General features: G+C 39.3%; 1 protein-coding gene across 48 annotated transcripts in view; it reads right to left on the reverse strand.

The window, feature by feature from the left end:
- Positions 1-25,380, reverse strand: part of LOC147343605 (uncharacterized) — a 352,125-nt gene that overhangs the window by 109,113 nt on the left and 217,632 nt on the right. For 22 of the 48 annotated variants that reach the window (XR_015156166.1, XM_086380177.1, XM_086380175.1 and 19 more), the window contains one exon: positions 10,903-11,039. The exons of the other annotated variants lie outside the window; for them this stretch is intronic. Coding sequence is in view for 21 of the 22 variants with exons in the window: in XM_086380177.1 (XP_086236303.1) it covers positions 10,903-11,039 (137 nt within the window). In the remaining variant the exon portion in view is untranslated. The remainder of the gene's footprint in view (positions 1-10,902; positions 11,040-25,380) is intronic. 48 annotated transcript variants of the gene reach the window in all.

Consider the following 25,380-nt stretch of genomic DNA (forward strand, 5'->3'; position numbering starts at 1 on the left):
TTCCCTGCTTGGCCTTTAAAGGACTGAATCATCTGATGAATATCTGTCTTGTTTACTAATAAGATGTTTGAAATAGAAATATTAACATGCCCATGTATACATGATTATCAGAACTAGAAATGATCTTAGCACTGAGTTTACAAAAAGATAGCTTCTTTGTTGGTTGTGGGGGCAAAGGGGGGAGGGTGGGAAAGAGTTGAGGAAGGGAATGTTAGGGAGTTTGAGATCAGATCAATATACACACACTGCTATATTTAAAATGGACAACCAACAAGGACCTACTGTAGAGCACAGGGAACTCTGCTCAGCGTTACGTGGCAGCCTGGATGGGAGGGGAGTTCGGGGGAGAATGGATACATGGATATTTATGGCTGAGGCCCTTTGATGTGTACCTGAAACTATCACAACACTGTTAACTGGGTATACTTCAATATAAAATAAAAGGTTTTAAAAAGATAGCTTCTTTGTTAATTGCCTACATTCCCTATCTCTGCCGGATGCATAACATTTTATGAGATGATAATCATTTTCCAACTTCACAGAATATAAGCTAAGAAGTATTGGAGAGTTTGAGAGGAAACTTGACATCGAGTAGGAGGTAAAAGATAAAAAGTGAAACCTTTTGTTTTACAAGATGCACATCCAAAGAGATTTCTGTCATATGAGACAGAGAATTTTCTTGAGAAGCTCACCTCCATGCAAAAGAGACTAAAGACAAGCATCCCAGCAATTAGAGATTGTGTATTCGAAACAGTATTTGAATCAGGATGGATTTAAGACACGATTTAAGACACTTAGAAAAAGTCGGGAAAATGAACATTGCACTTTGCTACTTTCCTTTTTTTCCTCTTTGACCTCAAAATACAGTTCTTTTCTGAAACAAATAAGTCTATAGGCTACTGACAAAACCTTATAAAATAAATGTCAGAATAAGATCAAGCAAAGGCATGTCAATTTACTGTCAGAGTCTTGGATTAAATTCCCACTTCTTTTCCTGAATTTTCACATCTATGGTTTGGAGAAGTAATTTCATGAGTTGTTACTAACAGTAATTAATGTCTGGTAGTATATTTTAAGTATGAGTTTTTAAATATCACTTTGTAGGAAGCAAAAAGAGCTTCTGAAACTCATAATTCTCAGAAGAGTAAGCGCCTAAATGAAACAAGAGGGGCTAGCTGACAAATGGCCGTGTGTGTGTGTGTGTGTACGTACACGCGCACACGTGCGCTCAGCTATGTCCAACTCCTTACCACCTTCTCCAGGAGATCTTCTCAACTCAGGAACTGAGCCCGCCTCTCTCACACCTCCTGCACATCCCCCAGGGCCACCTGGGGAGACTGACAAACAGTTACGGGGCAACTAAAATAACCTGATGAAACCTATGCATTTTACTTGCTATGGAGCATTTTATTGATTTTGCTCAAATCACTTCAACCTCATTCCTTTCTTATGTCTTGGCTTCTTTTTCTAAGGATCTCAAACTCAGTATTTCTCAAGAAGAACTTGCAGACTCTCCAACAGCAAGGGCAATGTGACATATATTATCTACTCCAAAAAGCAACACTTTACTGAGTGAGATACAACATTCAGTACCAACGAGATCTCTTCAGTTGAGAACAAATCCTCCAATGACAATCAAGGTTCTCAGTGAGGGAGGTCTCTGTGTCTCATTTTCGTCTTGCTGTGTTTCCCTACCTGGACTCTCTTGGCCATCTGTGAAAATAGTCTTTCATTTCTTATGTTGTCTTGATTTCATTCTTGCTTTTTCTTCACCTTAAACATCCAGCCCTTCCCCCAGCATACATACTAGGCACCGCTCAACATCTGTCCTCATTTTAACATTTTCTAAGATATTGCTGCTCAAATTGGGGTTGATGGATCATCTGCTTCTGAATCACCTGGAGTCCTTATTAACAATTCAGACGTTTGAGCCCAATGCCAAGCTCCTGAATCAGATCAACTGAGGGAAGGGCCTGGAAATCTGCATTTTAAACAAGATGCCTTGCTGAGTCTGATGCACAGCTAAATTTGAGATCAGTTGTTCTATAATTTCTGTAAATCCCTTCTTGTTCACTCAGTTCCCCAGTGATTCACTAATACCCCTAGCTTAGAACCCTCATTTCCTAAACCACTTACAGGGGAAATGTATGGCATCCTGCCTGGTGATATTTCTTACTTTGCTTAGTGGTTTTGTGAATTTTTATAACAATTTTAACTGTGTGTATGTGACTTTCTTCCCAACATCACTTCTGTAATTTTGGGGGGAAATTCTGATGTCACACTAGTTTCTTGCATCAACTACAGGGCCCAAGGCAGTACCTTGTGTACATAAAAAGCATAATTAACATGGATAGGCTGACTTTACACCAGACTCATCTTGGATACCATTCAGATTTCATTCATGGGCTTCTCTTTTGCTTAGTTCTACATCCCAGTGTTTTGTCTTGACTTGTCAGTTTTTTCACTTTGTATTTCTTTGTGAGTGAGTAACCATTTATGTGATTTTCTGCAATTGGCCTGTAGATGGTTAGCCTGCCCAGACCCTCTCAAACTCCAGCTAAGTATATACCTGCTCAAGGGACATCTCTCTTTAGATGTCTAACAGGCACCTCACATTTAACACTGTCCACATATACCTCATTGTTTTTTCTCCCAAACTCTGTGTCTACACCTGAACTGGCCCTTAAGATCCTCTCGTCATTGCCCAGGACGTGTTATCTGATGCCTCCTGGTACATATATTCTAAAGTCAGATAAATCTGATTCTGTTTGTCCAAATTTTGGTTTACCAATATCTGTGCAATCTCAACCAAGGTTTCCAAATCCCTTGAATCTCAGCTCCTTTATCTTTAAAATAGGTATCTGGTACTTATTCTGTAGGTGTGTTATAAGGATTAAATGAGACACGTTTACAAAATACTTAGCATCCTACTGGTTTATGACATATTTAAAGTTAATGATTACTATTCAGGCTGTGATTACTTCTTGCACTGATTCCATGTTTTCTGAAGTCTTCTTATACTGTTATAGGAATGTAAATCAGTACAGTCACTGTGGACAACAGTATAGAGGGTCCTTTTAAAAAATAAAAAGAGACCTACCATACAACCCAGAAATCCCACTACTGGGCTCATACCAAGAGGAAACCATAATTTCAAAAAACACATGCACCCCAATACTCCTCGCAGCACTATTCACAATAGCCAGGACACGGGAACAACCTACATGTCCATTAGCAGAGGAATGGATAAAGAAGATGTGGTACACACGCACACACACACACACATACACACACATACACAATGGAATATTACTCAGCCAGAGAAAAACAAATATATATTAACACATATATGTGGAAACTAGAAAAATGGTATAGATGAATTTATTTGCAAAGCAGAAACAGATACTCAGATGGAGAGAACAAATGTATGGATACTAAAGGGGGAAAGGGGAGTGGGATGGATTGGGAGATTAGAATTGACATACATACACTACTATGTATAAAGCAGGTGACTAATTAAGACCAACTGCATAGGACAGGGAGCTCTATGCAATGGTCTGTGGTAACCTAAATGGGAAGGAAATCTAAGGAAGAGAGGATATAGGTATACATGTGGCTGATTCACTTTGCTGTACAGCAGAAACTAACACAACATTGTAAAGCAGCCATACTCCAATAAAAAAATAATGTATAAAAATATTCTTCCTGCTCTGGTCTTGGTTCCCCACATGTGCCTTCCCCACAGCCACCAGAGGCTATATTTAAATCACATATATGGACACGTCAATCTTCTGCTTAACATCCTTCAATGAGTCTGCAGGGCTTTCCTGATAAACTGTTAACTCCTTGATCAGCACGCAGGTCCTCTCACTGACTGGGTACCCTCTGTTCCTCTAACCACCTCTTTGTTACCCTCAACATTTGCGATTTTTGCTTTAGATCCTACTTTGTGTCTGTCCAATGAGTCATGCAGATCAAGCATCCATATATTCCTCCTGGATGTAAAAGGCATGATGTATTATTCTCATCACTCAGATCTTGGGGGAACTTCCTTTCTTTATCACTTAGATTCTCCTGTGTTATCTCTTAGCACTGCGGCTGCATGTTGGTCATAGAGCTGATTGTATTTTGGTGTGGATCTGATTTGCTTGTTTACTTCTTCCAAGTAATTGAACTGTGTCCAATTCACCTTCTGATCCGACAACACCAGACACTGTGCCTGGCGCGTAACAGGTGTACAATGGATAGGTGTTAGGTATGCTGGTAACATATTAAAATGGAGTCTCTTCTCTTTCCCAGTTCACTGTGATCCTCCTCTCCTTGCTTACTATGCTGACTCCGCTAGGATCCAACTTAGCATTTTAAGACTGGCTGAGGTGTTAGTAAAGTGGTCCACCTCTCCTTGGAACCAAGAATCTCTACCACAGCCTAGCCTCAACTTAATTTCAGAAATGAGTGAAAGGGAAAAATTCTAGGAAAGACTATCTGTATTCCTGTCTCTTACCAGCAAGATATAATCCACAGCACTTCATTTAGCACATAGCAGGAATCTGCTTCTATGTGCAGATTCAACTGCTATTTTATACATGAGGTGCTGATAAAACTCAAAATGGGTCACGAGGCCAACTATTGTGATGATGAGATTAGATTTGAGGAGACCCAGGTACTTCTCTCTACACAGGATTATACTTTGGATGAAAACCAGGCTTAGACTCCCTTTCTTTTATCAGTAGGGATCAGAGGGATTTGGGGAGTGAATCAATAGACTGCCCCCCTTCTCCTACTACATCAATTTATCCTCCAATGGAAAATAGACAATTCAGTTAAGCTCTGCATTTCCTGAACTTCTTTCAAATCAACAGTTCATTACCTGCTATATTTGCTGATATGTAAAACATTCACGAGAGTTTCTACAATTAAATGAAAAACCTATATTTACAGACTGTGAGATGATTTAAAATTCAGAAGGTCTTCCTATTTTTATTTTTTAGAGTATTAGCTCTGACACTCATTCTGCTTGTCAGTTTTTCTTTAAGGAATATGCAGTTCTAAGTGCTTCTCTTTTAGACAGTAGCCTTGACGTATAACACAAGCAGACCTCTCACCTTTTACCAAACAAAAGCTACTTATCAGATTTCCTGGCTTCTCAAACCACTGTTTGCTGTCAGGTGGGAAGGACTATCCTCATGGGAGATCAAGGGCCATTAGATATAATTAACTGACTCCATTCCTTTCCTCTTAAAAGATGGATTTTAAACAACCACTACGTATCCCACCCTGGTTTGTGATTACATTCTATTAGAGGTGATGAAGCATCTTCAGAGAAAAGAGCCATCATTATGAAGTGAATTTAAAAACAAATTCCCATGAGATCTGATAATTATCTCGTGGAGTAGAGATTATCTGCCTACAGTAAGAGGATTTATTTTGTTCATTACTGTACTCATAATAATAGCTTGCAGCATGATACCAAAAAACGAGAGGGCAAAGCATGAGTCTCAGGAGCACAGACATCTCACTTCAGTTCAGTGAAGGAAATCAGCCACAAGAAGACAAAAACTAAGTATAAACAACCATTGTTCTCTGGAAGATAACTTGGTCAACTTTCAGTTATCTTTCATGGTTCATACGGATATAATTAAACAGAGTAGCTAACAGTTAATATGGTTTATAGTATCTCTGGTTTTCATTTCTACATGCCATTTACTCATCAGCAACCAAAGCACTTCATTGTCTCCCCCCAAATGAGAAAAGTAGTGATGAGAAAATCCACTGAGGAAGGGAAAGCAAGAAAAAGAAATAGAGTACAGAAAAGGCCAGCTTAACCCAATAACTGTCATCAGGGAGAGAGGAGATTGTGATTTAGGCACTCAGCAGGGGATAGGGAGCCAGGGACAGCTCTGAGCAGAAGGCAGAAGGAAAAGCTGAGAGTGGCACTTCAGCACTTTGATTAAAGCGCATTTCCAAACACTCATATCCGTACATATGTTAAAGTGCAAAATGACATCCCCAAGCCAAACATAAATGCATCGCATACCGTGTACAACTTCAAATGAAAACACAAGGAGAGTGGATTCTGAGACCTGTGAACAATATACCAGCATTCCCCTAATGGAATCAGGATCTGAATACATCTGAGAAATAAGCATTTTATGCCACCCGACAAGAGCATTTGCTTCCATCCTCTCCCTTTGCTGGTAAAGACTCTGAGCCAGAGAAGGGACTCTCACATTGTCAGAGACAGACTGGAGCTTCCCTCCTTGTAAAGTTGTGTCGAGGTCATGTTTACATTACACACAAGTCAGCAGTACGTGCTCGTGTATACATGTCTGTTGGTTTAACTTTTTTTAAGAACAGTGCTTCAGTGGTCCAGGTTTAAGCATCATACATCCTCAAACATGAAAATGTTCAGAATTCTAGTGAATGGAAATAATAGAATAATGTTTATTGCACAGCTGCTATGTTGAAAACTAGGTCTGTGACTTACCGCATTTTATCGTCAAAACAACCCAGGGGAAACATCCCATTTTCCAGCCAAGGCACCAAAACTCAGAGGACTTAGGTACCTGTCGCCACACTGAAGAGGAACAGCAGAATCTTAGTTTAAACCTGGGTCATTGGGAACCTACGTGCAGTCTTTCTTACCCCATTAGCTTGGCCTTGGAAAACTCTATTTGTGAAGTTCCTGCTTGTGTTTTTGCAAGTAAACGAGTGGTTGGAAATAACAGCACTGTGACTCCAACTCGTGACTTTTCATGAAATGACCCGTTGGCAGCAGTAAACAAGACAGAAAGTACTGCAGGCTGTCTGAAGAGTGCAGAGCAGACTCAGTCACAACTTCAAACGTCAGGCTTCTTTAGTGTCTCTCTGAACATCACTCACACTTAGACGGCAGCCCGATTTCTCTCAAGAGAAGCCATCATGTCCCTCAAGGATTTCAAGGCTATAATCCTACAAGGACAGGAAAGATGGAAGCTGCCTTTGAAGCCTGTTCACACATGCCTGATGCTGAATTGAAGTTTAGAGCCTGTTAGAACTCTCAGCAGAGGAGTCTGCTGAAGCAGCTGATGAGGTTTCACTTGTGAATAATGAAAGAAACACGTTGGTCTTTGTCGTTGTTTTTCTGAGGAAGAAAATAGACAGACCAGCCTGTCTGCTTTTGGAAAGAATAATTTATCAGGTGGTCTCACGGTTGGAGCAAAGATAAGAGTTAAGAACTCTGAAACTTGGTCAGCATTACTTTCCTACCAGCAAACATCTATAGGTGTCCTCCGAAAGGCCAGTCGAGGCACTGAATGGGATTCCACCACGGAAAACAGGTTCCAGACAGAAGCTCTGTCATTGTCTTCGCCCCACACATGCGGATACTGGAAAAATCACCTTTCCAAATTAGCTGTGTTTATGTTAAGATTATGAAACATAAAAAGAATGATCCAATCTAAAATCACTTAATCCCTCTAGAGCACAGGTTTGGCAAACTTTTTCTGTAAAGATCCAGATAAAATTTCAGGCCAAGTTTAATAAATCTGTGTCTATTTTTTCATAGTTATTGGCAGCAAAATTGTGGATATGACAGAGTCTTATTTATATTTAAGGGCAAAGTAGAAAAGGTTTTTGCGGGGGATCCTTTGCCTGGGCAGGACTGTGGATGTGGCGGTACAATGTTCCAGTACTGTTGTCTCCGGAGAAGGCAACGGCACCCCACTCCAGTACTCTTGCCTGGAAAATCCTGTGGATGGAGGAGCCTGGAAGGCTGCAGTCCATGGAGTCGCTGAGGGTCGGACACGACGGAGCGACTTCACTTTCACTTTTCACTTTCACGCATCGGAGAAGGAAATGGCAACCCACTCCAGTGTTCTTGCCTGGAGAATCCCAGAGATGGGGCAGCCTGGTGGGCTGCCATCTATGGGGTCGCACAGAGTCAGACACGACTGAAGTGACTCAGCAGCAGCAGCAACTGTTGTCTCCTTGTTGGGGGAGGAGAGGATATTTCTTTTATGCTCTCTTCTTGGAATAGATATTTAATGAGTCTAAGTCTTATATGTAACACAGGTGATTTGCCAGAGAATTCAAGGGTGGAAAGGGTTCAGGGACATTCTACCTAGGTAACCTTGGTCTGTTCAAGGTGCCCCAGCTACATCTCAATGCAGTGCTTTTTTGGAGACACCGACACCTCTTCCAACATTTGACTTCATCTCAAAATGCATCTTTCAGTGCATCAGACAGCAAAACCTACAACAGAATGAGCATCAAGAGACAGACAAAAGATGGTGGCCTTCAGGGCCCAGCACTTCCACATGCAAAGTGTCTGACCATCATTCCTCTCTGAACCCCAGTTGCCTCAAGGATGAAATGGGTTGGCATTTTCTAACCTCTAAAGTTACTATGGAAATTCAAACTAACAGAAGTCAGTCCTTGGCATAAGGCCTAGCTCATCATGGACACTCAGCAGTAGCTGTTACTACTCTTTTTTTTTTTTAATTTTGGCTACACTAGGTCTTCATTGCTGCATGCAGGCTTTCTCTAGTTACAAGAGCTGCTGCTGCTGCTGCTGCTGCTAAGTCGCTTCAGTCATGTCCGACTCTGTGCGACCCCAGAGACAGCAGCCCACCAGGCTCCCCCGTCCCTGGGATTCTCCAGGCAAGAACACTGGAGTGGGTTGCCATTTCCTTCTCCAATGCACGAAAGTGAAAAGTGAAAGTGAAGTTGCTCAGTCGTGTCCGACTCTTAGTGACCCCATGGATTGCGGCCTACCAGGCTCCTCCGCCCATGGGATCTTCCAGGCAAGAGTACTGGAGTGGGTGCCATTGCCTTCTCCTATGGGCTCTTCTTCCTTGTTGTGCACAGGCTTCTCATCGTGGTGGCTTCTCTTGTTGCAGAACATAGGCTCTAGGCATGAGGGCTCAGTAGCTGTGGTGCGTGGAGTAGGGTTGCTCCACGGCATGTGGAATCTTCTAGAACCAGGAATCAAATTCATGTCCCTTTCATTGGCAGGCAAACTCTTAGCCACTGTACCACCAGGGAAGTTCTGTTACTGTGGAGCAGCAAGGTGCTACTTTCAAATCCACATCAGCTTTATTTCCATCACTTTGGAAGGCAGTCGAATATCATGACAACTTATATACGTAGTCTCCTTTTTCTCTGAAGTAATACAACTCTAAAATAATTGAAATTATGAATCTTTCAGATGGAAGATTGGAATCTTTCACATGGAAGTCACTGTCCATGACTCATATTTCTCTTTAACCTCACACTTCTCTCTTTTGACTTGTTATACTTAATAAACTAGCTGATGCTAAAGCTCAAGTTCCAATACTTTAGCCACCTGATGCGAAGAGCCGACTCATTGGAAAAGACCCTGATGCTGCGAAAGATTGAGGGCAAAAGGAGAAGGAGGTGACAGAGGATGAGATGATTAGATGGCATCAGCAACTCAAGGGACATGAGTTTGAGCAGACTCTGGGAGACAGTAGAGGACAGGAAGCCTGGCGTGCTGCAGTCCATGGGGTTGCAAAGAGTCGGACACAATCGAGCAACTGAACAACAGCAAAACTTAAGAGTAACAGTTCAGGAGACAGTGGACTTTTTGCATACCAACACAGTGCTGAAACGTCAAAAGGCTTCATTTTGTGTGACCATACTTTATTTTTTTTAAACTCTACTTCTTTCTGCCAAGTTGACATTGATAGTACGGAAGTTTCTTTGAATTTATATACAGCAAAATGTTTGCTTATGAACATAGATAAAACGTAAATAGGAATCCTTCTTAGAGTGCAGTCCTCCTATACAATTAAAATCAACCACCCCACCAGGTTAAAAGCTTTTTCACTTTACAAAGGTTGAGCTAGGTGGCCCATTCACCTCACTGCCACTCATCTGCGTCATGTCAGAAAAAGAAAGGCACTTTATAAGATTCATACATTCAAAATGCTGTAGAAAATTTTCCCTGGGAAAAAGACTAAACACAACTGGCTATGTGCTAGCTTCTATTAGACTGTATCAAATGTACTCAGACAGGACATTTTTATCTTTGGGAATGAGCATTCCTGTCCCTTGCATTCTGACCTCTCAGCCGTGGCAGGAGCACCCCTAAAGAAAACCTCAGTGTCTGTTTCCCGCCTTCTCCCGAGAATGTTGTCTACAGGCAAAACCAGGAGAGCTACTGGGAGCATTAACAGCCGCCTGGGAACAGGGAAAAGTTACTAGAGAGGAATCTGAGATGTATGTAAAAGTAGAAAGATATAGTCCCCATGGTGTTCTGCAGGAAGGGACGGCAGAGTTATGAGCTAACTGCATGCATGGGAGCCCCAGACATCTCTTTTATGTTGTAGTACAAAATAATGAACCTCCCGACATGAGGCACTGCGCAGTTTGTAGCTCTGCGCGGTAACCTAAAACCAAAGGCTTGGGATAAACAGCCCTGATTTCAATACCCTTGTAAAGACCCCACCTATTAGTAATAGCATGCATTTTTAGCTACAGAAGGCTAGCTGAGGCGTCTAGACACCATCCAAAATGTGGCCTCCCAAGGAAGAGGTGTCAGTGTTTCTGCATTGGCTCACCAGGCTACCTGGGCTCAGGGTGACATGCCCTCCCAAAGCCAGAGGTGCCCTGCTAGTAGGGCACCCACTGGGTAGACCACTACCCACCTAGTGGTCTCCTTTTCATAGCTTCAGTTTCTCTTTCTCCTTTCTTTCTGTACAATAACACCCAAGCTTCTAAAATTTGCGCACGCGCGCACACACACACACACACCAAAAAAACACCCCAAGATCCTACTCCATCTTTCAGTCCTTTTCACTTGTCTTACTGCTAAAATCTAAGTCAGCAGCCTACGAGTATTAACTATTTTCTTCCATCTATGCAATCCTCAACTTCCTATAATCAGGGTAACTTGCTCACCATGCTCCAAAAGGTGCTCTCTCGAGGTCACTGAAGTGTTACCTTCTTTACAATCTAGAATATTCCACTTGTTCTGATTTTCCTTCTCACGTTTGCGACAAGGACTTTCTGTCGGCTCTTCGGAGCTCTTATCTCTTCTGTGACAACAGAAACAGCAAGTCATTCAAAGTTTTTAACCCTGGTCTTAAATCTGCCTTGTACATACCTATGCTGCCAGTTAGCTTTGGAAATGAACGAAGTAAAAGATGTGGCAAGTGCTCTCTTCTGAAAATCAGGGTGATTAATCAAGAACCATGCCCACTTGGATGGCCTCTGATACCTCAGGGGGCCGTGTTTCACAGCTCATTGTGACGGGTGCCCTGTGGAGGTGGGCACTGCAAATGACATGGCCATAAATGTGCCCTATGCAGAGGGGTGAACTCAGCACCTATGAAAGGAAAAGCCAAAATCTACTTCAAAAGCAGTTCTGATCTGCCATAATACACACCTTACCTGGTGACCAAGGCCACTTAGGACTATGTAAGGACTACATGGTCACTGAGCAAGCATGAACCACACAGAGAGAGGAAGGAGGGAGGGAAGGTGAATGCACCAGTGGCTTGATATCAAGATGCTGCTACAATCTCATTCTTTACAGAGTTAGACTCAAATAACAGATTTTAAGCATAGGCCATTTTTTGCTTGATTTCTTCTTTGAAATGATCCCTTTCAGTTCAGTTCATTCGCTCAGTCCTGTCCGACTCTTTGTGATCCCATGGACTGCAGTACACCAGGCCTCCCTGTCCATCACCAATTCCCAGAACTTGCTCAAACTCATGTCCAATGAGTCAGTGATGCCATCCAATCATCTCATCCTCTGTCGGCCCCTTCTCTTCCCACCTTCAATCTTTCCCAGCATTGGGATCTTTTCAAATTCACTCAGTTTCTTTGCATCAGGTGGCCAAAGTATTGGAGTTTCAGCTTCAGCATCAGTCCTTCCAAGAATATTCAGGACTGATTTCCTTTAGGATGGACTGACTGGATCTCCTTGCTGTCCAAAGGACTCTCAAGAGTCTTCTCCAACACCACAGTTCAAAAGCATCAATTCTTCGGCCCTCAGCTTTCTTCATAGTCCACCTCTCACATCCATACATGACTACTGGAAAAACCATAGCTTCGACTAGACAGACTTTTGTTGGCAAAGTAATGTCTCTGCCTTTTAATATGCTGTCTAGGTTGGTCACAGCCTTTCTTCCAAGGAGCGTCTTTTAATTTCATGGCTGCAGTCACCATCTGCAGTGATTTTGGAGCCCAGAAAAATAAAGTCTGTCACTGTTTCCCCATCTATTTGCCATGAAGTGATAGGACTGGATCCCATGATTTTAGTTTTCCTAATGTTGAGCTTTAAGCCAACTTTTTCACTTTCCTCTTTCATTTTCATCAAGAGGCTTTTTAGTTCTTCTTTGCTTTCTGCGATAGGGGTGGTGTCATCTGCATATCTGAGGTTTTTGATATTTCTCCAAGCAATCTTGATCACTTTAGGAAATGGTTGATGCCACTGGTGTTTTCTATGAATCAATCCTACCTTCAAAGCATTCATATATGTGAGGATTAAAACTATTACACATATTCGGTTATAGTGCACAAAAGTGTATTTTTCACAACTCACATGTTTTCTAATTAAAATTACATGCTATTCTTTTCTCTAAGGATGCAGAAGACTAGAACTTGGAATTATTCTTCAAGGGTATCTGTGCAAAATTCTTATAAAAGGACTACAGACTTCAATTTCCAGATCTTTTCTTCATCCATAAAATGTTACAAATTCCTTGGAGATTTTCTCTAATATTGAACTCTGGGGCAAGAACTTTTGATTTTAAAAGTGGAAACATATTATACGGAAGATATCAGACAGTTCTATTAGAAGATTGCAAGGGAATCCCTTCCTGCTAACTAATGGTGCTATGCTTGTCCATTTGCCTTTATTTCTATTAGGTAAAATTTATGTTTGTAACAGAATCCTTCACCTAAGTTCTAGCAATTCTCTATTTGTCAGATATACTCCTAATTTTGAACTTATTTTCAATGACCTGATCCTTTCAGAAAAAGAAAGGGATTCTGAACTTTTAAAATAAACGTCTCATTGCATTTACATTCTTCCATTACGCCTTCCCTCCCCCACACACAGATGGCCAGTGCCTGAGTGATCTCTTCTCTCTTATCTTTGTGTGTGTGTTTACGTCATCAACGCTGTGTATTCCTTCAGAATCCGCTTTCTCAGTGGCCCTTGAAGTGCGTGTCAGGAGCTGTAATCAGTACGTATCACGCCCACCCTCTCTGCAGGATGCTTTCATTTCCACGGTTTCTGTTTACGCATCTCAGCTTGTTACTGCATTTTTCCTTGTAACTTTCAATTCCTTAAAGCTCCTTACATGCTTGGCATATTTCTATATGTATCTCCCTTTAATTCCCAAATGGAAAGAAAACAAATGCTGACAATGTTTTCTTTCTTTGATCATGCATCCCTCTGTTCTTGCGTCAAGAAGACCTTAAGATTCAAAAGACGAAAGAAAATGAAAAAATGTATTTAAAAAAAGCACTGAGAGTTGTAAGTGAAAAAGCCTCCAGCGTTGTGGGGGAAAATGAAGGATCTGATGGACATATGGTTTATGTGTATATAACACTTGGTTATATGTGACCTGGGGTTATCTTTAGGACAGAAGTCCTGATTTTCACTAAACTCAAGAATCGCTATGTACATAATGAGAGGTGGAAAGAGGAAGTCAACATTCTCATGCGTGGTTGGTAATAATAGCAACTAGTAAAGCATTTTTTGAGTGCAACTGGGCAATCTGTGTTGAAAACCTTCAAATATAAATGTAAAGTTACTCAACAAATCCCAGGAAGACAATAAAGAAAGCAAGCAAAGATTCAGCTATAAGGATAGTCACCAAGTGTTGCTTATAACAGCAAAAAGCTGGAAACCATTTCCATGCTCAACAACAGAGGATTAGTTAAATTTATGGTGATCTGTAACATGGAGTATGAACCAATTATTTAAAATAGGAGGCTTTAACCTTAGGGATCTAATGTCTGATGCTCTGAGGTGGAGCTGATGCAATAATAATAACAGAAATAAAGTACACAATAAGTGTAATGCATTTGAATCATCCAGAAACCATTCCCCTCTCCCCAGTCTGTGGAAAAACCGGCTTCCGTGAAACCAGTCCCTGGTGCCAGAAAGTTGGGGAACTGCTGATTCAAAATGATGCTGTATAAAACTAATGATATACTGTAGGATTATTTGCAAAAAGCAGACTTTAAATATCTATTTACAATATGATTCTGAGTAAATACACATAAATAATAGAGTATATTCTTCAAAATCTTAATGTTTATTTCAGAGTAAACACAATTTCTATTTTCTTCAACTTTCTGAATTTTCACAAATGAATAGCAATATACATCTTAACTTTTCAAATCTTCCTTTAAAATTAAATTTCTTTAGAAATGAGACTGGCAAGTATGAACACAATTCAGTGGAAGGATAGAGCTGGGACTCAAAGTCATGCCTGACCAATCTCAAAATTCAACTTACTTTCAGTTCTCCTTCTGTTATAGACTTAATGTTTGTACCCCACCCCCCAAATTCATACGTTGAAACCCTACCCATCAATGTGATGGAATTAGGAAGTGGGGCTTTTGGGAGACAATTGGGATTAAGATGAGGTCATGAGGATGGGGTCCTTATGAATGGAATTAGTGTCCTTTTAAGAATCATAAAGAGTTTACTTCCTCATTCTATTCGCCTGTGTGAGGATATAACAAGAAAACAGCAGTTTGTGTCCTAGAAGAGGGCTTTCATCAGAACTAGACCATGCTGGCACCCTGATCTTGGACTTTTAGCCTCCAGACTATGAAAACTATGTTTCTGTTGTTGATAAGCCGCCCAGTCAACACTAGATTGTTATAGCAGCTATACTAAGACACCTTAAAACAACTTATGTGGTCATGGGTTTAAAAAACTGACAAGCCCTTGTGGACACAACCAGTGGTCCTTGCAATCTCTTGAAGTCCTTCAAACCAGAGCAGTAATTGCATGTGTGAATCCCACGGAGTTTCAGATAGGTGAGGAAGCTGTTTTTCTCCATGTTTGTCAAGTAACTCAATGTTTTGGGCAAAGGTTGCTATAGCAGTAAATACAGACTTCCAAATACATTCTTTCTAAAAAGAATAAAGCCCAGCACATGAGCTTAAAAGATGATAATAGCTAACAAATAGAGAAGAGTAGCGATCCTATGTGTCAATATCCTGAGTGTATAAAAAGAAGCTGAGTTCTTATAATTAAGGACGTTCTATACATTTTGTTAAAACAGAGGAGACAAAAGGGACTAAAAGTTTTTAAACATAGTATCACCTACATTTTTGCCTGGGATGGCTAAGTAGAAAATTGCTCCATGACTCATGTGGAATATTTGGAATGGGAAAGTGAAAAAATGGAATAAGTCCCATATTTGAAATGAGAAGATTGAGTCTGATCTCTTGAGTTCAGCCCAAGACCTGTGTGCTATTTGGAGGGGATTTCTGGCTTCTCCTTACTCCAGTTTACTTGGCTAAAATATAGATAATAATACTTTATAGGGTGAGCAATATATGTGCAAGGTTTATTTGTAAAATATAAAGCATTCACTCCACAATTATTGTCCTTAACTCACATTTCCACAGTGTTACACCTAAAATGCTTTTATAAGTAGAATTTCATATTACCACACAATATTATAAGATGTTTAAGGCTGTGGTCCCATGATATAAAGTTTCTAATTTTAACATTTGAAAACAAGAACTATAATTTAAAACCACAGCATTATAAGAACAATAACACTTCTTTAAGGCAGCTTGTGCCAATTTATTTTTAAGCACATTTTTACTGCTAGCTTCTAATTCACCCCACGGTATTGTGAAACAATTATTTTAGTAATCTCTTAACTGTCAGCAGTTCCTTCTTCATTCATTCGTAGAAGATAGGTACTGTTATGTTCTTAACTGTTCATATTTTTCTACACATAATTATCTTATTGTGACAGATTGTGTTTTTCAAGAAACAGTAAAGTAACTTTATCACACTGCTTACCACAAATTCTAATAATTAGACACTGAAATGAGACCCACCTAAGATGATTAAAGAGTTTTAGAAAATATGGCCTAAGTAGAAAGGTTAACAAAATTATACTGGATAATTTTAATCATTTTAATAACTAGCTGTCTCAGATGTCTGCCAGTAATGCTCTCTAGCTTCATTTTTTTACAAATCAAGAAAAACTGAATCTTCATTATAGTATGAGAGACACAGTTTAGGAGGAAAAAACACTTTTTGACAGTACTTATCTAGAATCAACATGATTTCACTGCAAGAACTTGGAACTGGAAGACCTGTATTAATGACCCAACTTCAGTCCTTCAACAGCAACTTGATTATGACCACCTTTGCTAATGAGCCTCCTCTTGCTTATCTGTAACAAGAATAAACTATGTGCTTCCTACACCACTGGTGGTAAAAATACAAAGGAGAAAATCTCTGAAAGCACTCGGTAACCTGTAAGGCCTAAACTAACAAAGCTGTTATCAAGTGTGTGTACTGGTGGCAGAAATCCTTTCTTCCTAAAAATCTTCAGAAGTAGATCAGAGTCTCATCATGATAGGGTGGTTACTGTCAGTCTTCTGCAAAAGCAGCAAGGAAGATTAGGTCAACACTTAATAAACACTTTGTCAAGAAGGATATTATGCTATTTACATATGTATCATACTTAGAGACTCTCTATGCATTTACTTGATGACAAGATATTTTATTTCTAATGTCTGATTATCTGGTATAAAAGCCTTTTATGAACAGTTGTCTGGTCTCCTAACTCTTTCATTTTTCAGTTCTTCTCTCTTACAAGCATATACTTCTTTCATGGACCATACTATTACACCTTAGTATGTGGTATTCATCAGTGTTTCATCTGACCTGCCTTTGCTCATTCATTCAATAAAATATTTGCTAAGTAGTGACTGTGTGCCTGCTGTGCCTCCCAGCTGCTCTCTGCCCTGCTCTGTTGAAGTTACATGCCCTATATGCATTCTTCCTTCTCCCTCTGCTGCCCACCTCCACAGTAAAGCAGGATGCCCTGGGACTACCCACACTGCCAACATTGATTTTTAAGTCTGAGAAGCTGAGGATGACCTACCATGGCTTCCTTGGTCACTTGAACCTCAAACTTCATAGGTCACATATTCTGATTCTTTCAGAAATGCCTTATGCTTTATTGGAGAAATTTCTTGTTATGTGGTTAAGTTCTACCAGGAAGATCATCCTCCCAGAATATCAAATAATTACCATGTCTTAGTCAAACAATGATTGCTGTTGTTCAGTCGCTAAGTCATGTTTGACTCTTTGCAACCTCCTGGACTGCAGCATGCCAGGCTTCCCTATCCTTCACTATCTCCCAGAGTTTGCTCACATTTATGTCCACTGAGTCAGTGATGCTATCTAACCATCTCATCCTCTGCCATCCTCTTCTTTTGTCTTCAATCTTCCCCAGCATCGGGGTCTTTTCCAATGAGTCAGCTCTTTGCATCACGTGGCCAAAATATTGGAGATTCAGCTTCAGCACCAGTCATTCCAATGAATATTCAGGGTTGATTTAGTTTAGGATTGATTGATTTGATCTCTGTACAGTGCAAGGGTCTCTCAAGAGTCTTCTCCGGCACCACAATTCAAAAGCATCAATTCTTTGTTGTTCAGTCTTCTTTATAGTCCAACTCTCACATCCGTACACGACTACTGGAAAAACCATAGCTTTTATATATGGACTTTGTCTGGAAAGTGACATCTTTGCTTTGTAAAGACTGATTACTTTCCCCTAAATCCATGATACAATTCCTACTGGGCTTCCCAGGTTGGCAAAGAATCCACCTGCCAATGCAGGAGACATTGACTCAATCCCTAAATTGGGAAGATCCCCTGGAGAAGGAAATGGCAACTCACTCCAATATTCTTGCCCGGGGAATCCCATGGACAGAGGAACCAGGTGGGCTACATGGGGTCACAACAGACTTGGGCACAACTAAGCAACTGAGCAACAACAACAATCATTCCTGTTATCAACTACACCTGAAAGTATTGTTTTTATTTCCAGCACCAAAGACATTGAATTTTGAAAATTTTATTCATTAAACTGCATTTTATTAAGTAATAATTTTGTTTTATCAATCATAAATATTAATCTAAAAGCATGATCAGTGTGAGACAACTATCTGTAACAGCACAGAGCTGATAAAATTATAGCAAAGAATTTTGTGGTTTTTTATTATCCTGAGCTTCTTTACAGAGGGTAAATTTATGAATCCCACTTCACAGTTTGGACATGTTTAAAACAGCTCTGGTATGAAATGAGTATTATGCTCTCCCCTTAATTCATTTACTGAAGCTAAACCCCCAATGTGATGGTACTGGTGGTGGGACTTTTGAGAGGTGGTTAGATTCAGATTAGGTCAAGAGGGTGAGAAATTCAAGATGGAATTAGAAATAAGATTAGAAGAACAGGAAGAAAAAAAATGTCCTTATAAGAAGAAGGAGAAAGAGTTCACTTTTCTTTTCATGAGCATGCACCAAGAGAAAGCCCCATTTACAATCAGGAAGAAAACTCTTACCAGAACCAGACATGCCAGCACCTTGATTTCTCACTTCCAGCCTCCAGAATTATGGGAAAATAAATGTCTATTCTTTAAATCATCCAGCCTATTGTATTTTTGCTTTGTTTTGCTTTTCCAATGTTCTCAATGCACTACAAAGGTTCTCAAACTTGGCTATGTGGCAGAATCACTAGAAAAGCTTGTTTGCGTGTGTGTGTGCGTGTGTGTGTTTGTAGTTTATTTATTAAATAGTGATATTTTTAAAGTAACATGCAAATAAAAATACATTAGTGACTCTACAATTATAGATTTATGTGAGTACTATTTATTAATGCAATGCTAGTTTAAAATGTAAAATATATACCAGGATGTTATCTATTGTAAGCAACATGGCATAATATATGCAAAATGATAATCTACTGAGAGTCTCTCCATAGCTTTAAATAGTTGTTTCTCTATTTTGTACTGTTATTAATTTTTGTCAGTGTGCAATGATGCCATCAGAGAAATGCATTGTTATTCATTCATTACTGATGACTCCTTACATATGTGGTTTCTATTATTTCCTTAATTTTGTTCAGATCTTTTTTTTTTAATTGAAAGATAATAGCTTTACAATATTGTGTTGGTTTCTGCCATACGTCAACATGAGTCAACCATAGGTATACATACGTCTCCTCCCTCTAGAATCTCCCTCCCACCTTCCACCCCATCCCATCTCAGCCTATGGTATTTTATTACTGCAGTCCAAGCTAAGACAAGCTCACTCAACTCCAATGCCCTCTTGAATCCATATAATTGAGGAATTTCAGGACAGAACCATTTTGTGAAAACAAGACCTCTGAAGCAAAATTTGTGTGTCCCTGGTCACTCAGCTAGTTCATGGCAGAGCTGAAACTTGCTCCCTAGATTCTCTGATTCTAAAGTCCCCAAATTTTCAACTATACTTGGCCATCATTTTAATTAACAATCTGAATGGCATTCTGCCCAACATTAGATTTAGTCTTTGGGAGTCAGCTGGAGTCTTAAGGAAGTCATTTAAATTTCATGCTCCAGACTCAGATGAATGAATTTCTAGTGAAACTGAGACCCTGAATCACAGAGTTGATGGCCTCTGAGTCAGCCCATCCATTCTGCTCACACCTATGGTGAGCGAGCCATCATCCAAGGAGACCAGAGGAGTAAGAAAGGTCCTGTACTAATCCATGAAGAGCTGGGGCGGTTTTGTCGGGGAGGAGAAAAATGGCCCCTACTTTTCATCATGAATCAAACTTGATCTTTTCATCTGACTCTTAAATAACATTTCCGTTAAGATTTGGCAATGGATTTTATTGACTATAACCTTTAACCACATACACACACACACACGATGGGTATTCCTGACAATGCTACATCATAGCTGTGTGACCTCTATCTTGGTTTTCTTATCTGTATACTGGAGCTTAATAATAGTACTTAGCAACATTTTATTAAGTATTATTATGGAGAGTATAGTCCTTAATATAAAATAAACCTAGAAAGTTTCTTGACACAATGAATGTTAAATATTATGATGGCAATTATTGTTTTTAGGATGCATATTGTGATGTTTCACAATAAATACACCAATAGAAAGATATTCTACTGACTTTGAATGGGTTTAAACTGCAATATATTTTGTTTATGTACTGCTCCATTCTTTCTATAATCACCACTTCTTAAAAGAATTATCCTCCTTTATTTGAGGCTTCTGAGAGAAAGAACTGAAAGAGGGTTTGAAATCACAACCAACAAATCCCCACAGACCCCCACAGACATAGGTTAAACACTTATAGACAAGTTAAGAAAATAGAGACTACTCAAGTTGATGAGGGTTTCAAAGACAGATGAAAAGGTCAAATTAACATAAAGAAGTGTTGCTAAGATATGAAATAAATATCAGCCAAAACAAAAACAACTTCGAAAAATGCAAACTAAAAATTCTAAAGTGAAAGAAGTGCTGAAGTATAAACTAGAAATATATTTCAAATAATTCAGAGAGGATGAGAATACAAAATGAGCTTGTACTAAAGCAAAAAGAGTCATATTCTTTGCAACTATTATGAAGGAGATGTGAAAGCTTTATCTTTAGAAGCTTCTTAAACATATTGAATTTTCTTGGTCTTAATTACATTTATCAATGTTATAAAATGCTATATACATTTTTTTTTTTAGCTTCCCAGGGGCTGAGTAGTAAAGAACCTGCCTGCTAATGCAGGAGATGCTGGAGATGCGGGTTTGATCCCTGGGTTGGGAAGATCACATGGAGCTTGAAATGGCAACCCACCCCAGTGTTCTTGCCTGGGAAATGCCATGCACAGAGGAGTCTGGCGGCCTACAGTCCATGGGGTCACAAAAGAGTTGGACCTGGCAGAATGACTGAGCACACATGTATTTTTCTGAACTATCTGGCTGAGGTATGATATTAAGAATTGATTTTATAGCCACAAATCTGTCTTTAATTCTGTTTCCAAATACCATGCAGCTGTGCGCCTGTTAGGTAATGGTTGTGTGTGTTAGTTGCTTAGTCATGCCCGACTCTTGGCAATCCCACGGACTGGAGCCTGCCAGGCTCCTCTGTCCATGAAATTCTCCAGGCAAGAATACTGGGGTGGGTTGGGTACTGGTATATTAATCATATCATTTTGTCCTAAACATTTTGATCCAGATGAAAAATAGCTGGGGACTCAGACTCCAAAATATCAGCTTTCTTACTTACAAGTTGAATTAGGGAACTCAGTTTTGGTCAGCAGACCATTCAGTCCTCTTTTATTTTTTTTTTAAATAAATTTATTTATTTTAATTGGAGGTTAATTACTTTACAATATTGTATTGGTTTTGCCACACATCAACATTCAGTCCTCTTTTAAAGGAGATTCACTCTCCCAGTCTGAGGCCCGAATGTCCAGGTACTGTTTCTGCATGTGGCTCCACTGAATGAGCTGAGCCTGCCGCTCTAACTCTATTGCTGTAATTCCAGGCTATAGAGAAATGCAGTGAGTGAGCTGGGAGTCCACCTGGCGTACACAGATTGAAGTGTAAACAGACTGAGGTATACACAGCCTGACTCTCTTGTTTACCAGTCTTTTCATGATCTTAAGAATGTTATTCAAACTCTCTGAACTTCGAGTTGCTGCTATTTAGTCACGAAGTCATTTCCAACTCCTTGGAAACCCATGGATTGTACGCCCGCCCAGCTTCTCTGTCCACGGGATTCTCCAGGAAAGAATACTAGAGTGGGCTGCCATGCCCTCCTCTAGGGGATCTTCCCACTTCTCTTACATCTCTTGCACTGGCAGGCGGATTCCTTACCACTAGCACCACCCGGGAAGCCCTGTGCCTGGTATATAGGATATTAATAATATAAGATGCATTTTGTTGAAAATAATATACATAAGTGGTGAATTATTTATGCTGAATAAGATGAAAATCATTAGAGCAAAAAGAGAAGACTTCAGACCTGAAAATGTGTTTGTGTGTGTGTGCACTATTTGTGTCTAAATTTAAGTTTAGAATATTTAAAATTAATTCAATTTAATATTAGCTTACTGACTCCCATACACTGTTTGCTATCTACCTGATACTATGCTATTATGATGATGAAAGGTATGGAATATTTTTAAGATATATAAAATATATAAATGTTTTGGGAACAAATATAGGAAACAAATATTGAATTATTTGTCAGAGCAGCTTTGATTTCAGCCTTCAGAAAACTCTCCCTGAAGGCTTGACACTTTTGTCAAATAGATTCACATCATACCAACATGAACTTGCATTGAGAAACAGCCCAAAATAAGAAAATCATTCTAAACCTCCCTGAGCCTCTAGTCTTATTTCCTCACAGGTAACTGGCTACTCCAAAAAGACTTCAAAGAACTCTCAACATGTCTAAGAATAAAGGGAACATTCACTCATAGAAGGAGAAGTTTTGTGAGAAAGACATTTTTCTATTGTGACTCAACATTCTATTTAGAGAGCTATGGCAAAAAATGAAAACATCATTGTTTGTGTCATTTGTACTCTGAGTATTTTCTCTTTTTACTAAGATGACATATATATACATAGATTATATGTAATCACTATTATATACAATCAATATGTATAATCATTACTATATATATAATTATTATTTACATATATTACTACATATAAATTAGTATGTGAATCCATGGACTGTAGCCTGCCAGGCTTCTCTGTCCATGGGATTCTCCAGGCAAGAATATCAGTGTGGGCTGCCCATTTCCTTCTCCAGGGAATCTTCCCAACTCAGGGATTGAACCCAGGTCACCTGCATTGCAGGCAGATTCTTTATCATTTGAGCCACTAAGGAAGCCATATATATGTATGTATGTATGTGTGTGTGTGTATAGTCATTTGTACCCGGGACACTTTATTAGAAGTACAAAATCTTGGCCTCAACACAGATCTACAGAATGAGAAAATTCATAGATTAGAATCCATCAAATACCCGCTCCATGGTTCTTGTGCATTTAATTCTTGCTTGAGATTTCATGATGAGCTTTGACCTTCCCTATCTGAGGGGGGCTTCTCTGTTTCATACAACAGTTACTAAGGTAATGATTTTACATAATTGGAGATTACTATAATCTCTCAGTATGATTCTATGTCAGTGATGACTGTAAGATACAGTTCTGAACAGAGAAAAAACATTTGTTGGTTCACTTAGGTCAAGCAAACCAATAATAACAGCTACTGGAAATTATTCTGGGTGCCAGGCACTGACCTAATTAGCTTATCTGTATTAACTAAATTACCCTTCAAAACTATAATCAACTATAGTATAATCGATTCTCTGTTTTTCAGATGAGGAAACTCAGACACCAAAACAGTAAGAAACTAACTCAAGGTCATAAAAAGGCAGGTGTCAGAGCTATTCTTTAAACTGAGGTGGTCATTCTGTAGACTGTAACCCTAAGGACCACACTATGGTATAGGGAAGTGTAAGATACTTATACCAAGGGTCTCAGACTGTGGTTTACAAGACTGGTTTGGTCATAAAACCCTCTGAGACTCAAATGCAAGCTGTGGTCCCTCTCTGAGGCAGAGAGAGAGAGAGAGAATAGCAGACAACCATTACGTACCAATTAGAGGCAAAGAAAACACAAATTCAGCATCTATAGAAAGAACAAGTAAAGGAACATTTGGCCGAAAGAAATTCAAAAACATAACAAATACTAGATGACAATCTAGGAAAAAGTCACTTTTCTCAAAAGGTGAATAGTTAAAAGAAGGAAAGAAGATGACTACCTAACCTTTAGATTTTATAGAAATTGTGGCATTTCAAGAGATCCCCACATAAAAAGTTTTACATTATTCCAAATTAACTGCTCACAAAAATCAAAATCAAGTTCCATTTTTATAAACTTCTACCCACAATTCTTTTGTGCTGTAAGATTCTACAGTAGTTTCTTTTAAAAAGAAAAATCGTCTAATGTAACTTGGGGGTTAATCATATTATAGAGAATTTCCCTTGTAGATATTTTGTGAATATTCTTTCTTATTTTACTTGTGTCATATTTCAGAAATTCTGAATGCAGATAGCAAATGTTGGTCATCTCTTTCCCAAATGTTTTCTCACAGTCAACTCCTAGTTTGTGTTGCCACCAGCTTTCAGATTCTGTACTCATCCAAGAAACTCTGAGGGGAGAATCAGAGTTTTCAACTGGGAATCTCTTTGGGGGCATCCATCTCACATATATTCACATATAATCCAGGTCTTGCTTGTAACCAGATGTGGAGAAAGCAAACTGCAAAAATTCAGGAAACATAATCACAATGCTCAGGGGCATTTTATTCTCCTTCGTGGACAGAGGCTCACTCTATCCTCACCATGAATACACCTGCAGATGGTTTCCTGGTATAGATTTACCAGAGCTCATTTCTAAGCCTGAGAGTGAAGAATAAAGTCCTTTGTTACAAACCTTAAATGCAATGTCAACATGCTGAGCCCATGTCCCTGAGCTCATGTTCCCTACTGCACTGGAGTAATGTGTACTCAGTCGAAAAAAATATTTGTATTAAGTAAATTTCTCTGAAGACTCCTGTGCTGGGAATTAAAGCTACATCCATATACACGAAATAAACAAACTGTCCTAAGGCTGATACGCTCATATCAGCTGTCTCAATGATTAATGGGGATTGTCGCACAATCAATTCAACTACCCCAATCAATATTATTCATGAACTCCAGGAAATCTGGTGCAAATAAAACAGCTGGCACATTGAAAAGTGTTCTCACTTATCAGGTGGTTGATTTACGGATCTTCAATATACTAAAAATCATCAACTTTTACTTTTTCTACAACTTGCAATTAACCTTTTCTGAGTCAAAATTTTGGGTCTCTATATCATTTGAACTTGAAGATAACCTCTTCAAGATCTGATAACTGATGATTTCTCTAAAATATAGTCAATAAATTATTATGATTCTTGTCATATTAAATGTATATTTAATATTGGATAAAGAATTCCACCGTAATTTGTGAAAGACTGAGTGTCTGAAAACAGTGTTTGGTTCACAAAAACCTGGATCAAAGTCCTGTATCTTAAGAAAAAAAATCCCTTTGTAAAACTGTCTCTAGTGTGTATCACACACAAACATGTCAAATTTGGCAGCTTTTTCAGATAGTCTCCCAATAATCAGAGTCAGACAGTAACCTAAAAGGATTTTATAATTCTTATAATCCAAGGTTTTTCAGACTGCCTTGCAAGAATTTTTTTCCTATATTATGAATATCAAAGAGATTATCTTCCAAAGAAGCCTTTGGTTGGTCATAGTAAACT

The sequence above is a fragment of the Bos grunniens genome, chromosome 27 (assembly GCF_055505025.1).
Source record: "Bos grunniens cultivar Pamir isolate PY7600 chromosome 27, Bosgru_T2T1.0, whole genome shotgun sequence".
Taxonomy (NCBI): domain Eukaryota; kingdom Metazoa; phylum Chordata; class Mammalia; order Artiodactyla; family Bovidae; genus Bos; species Bos grunniens.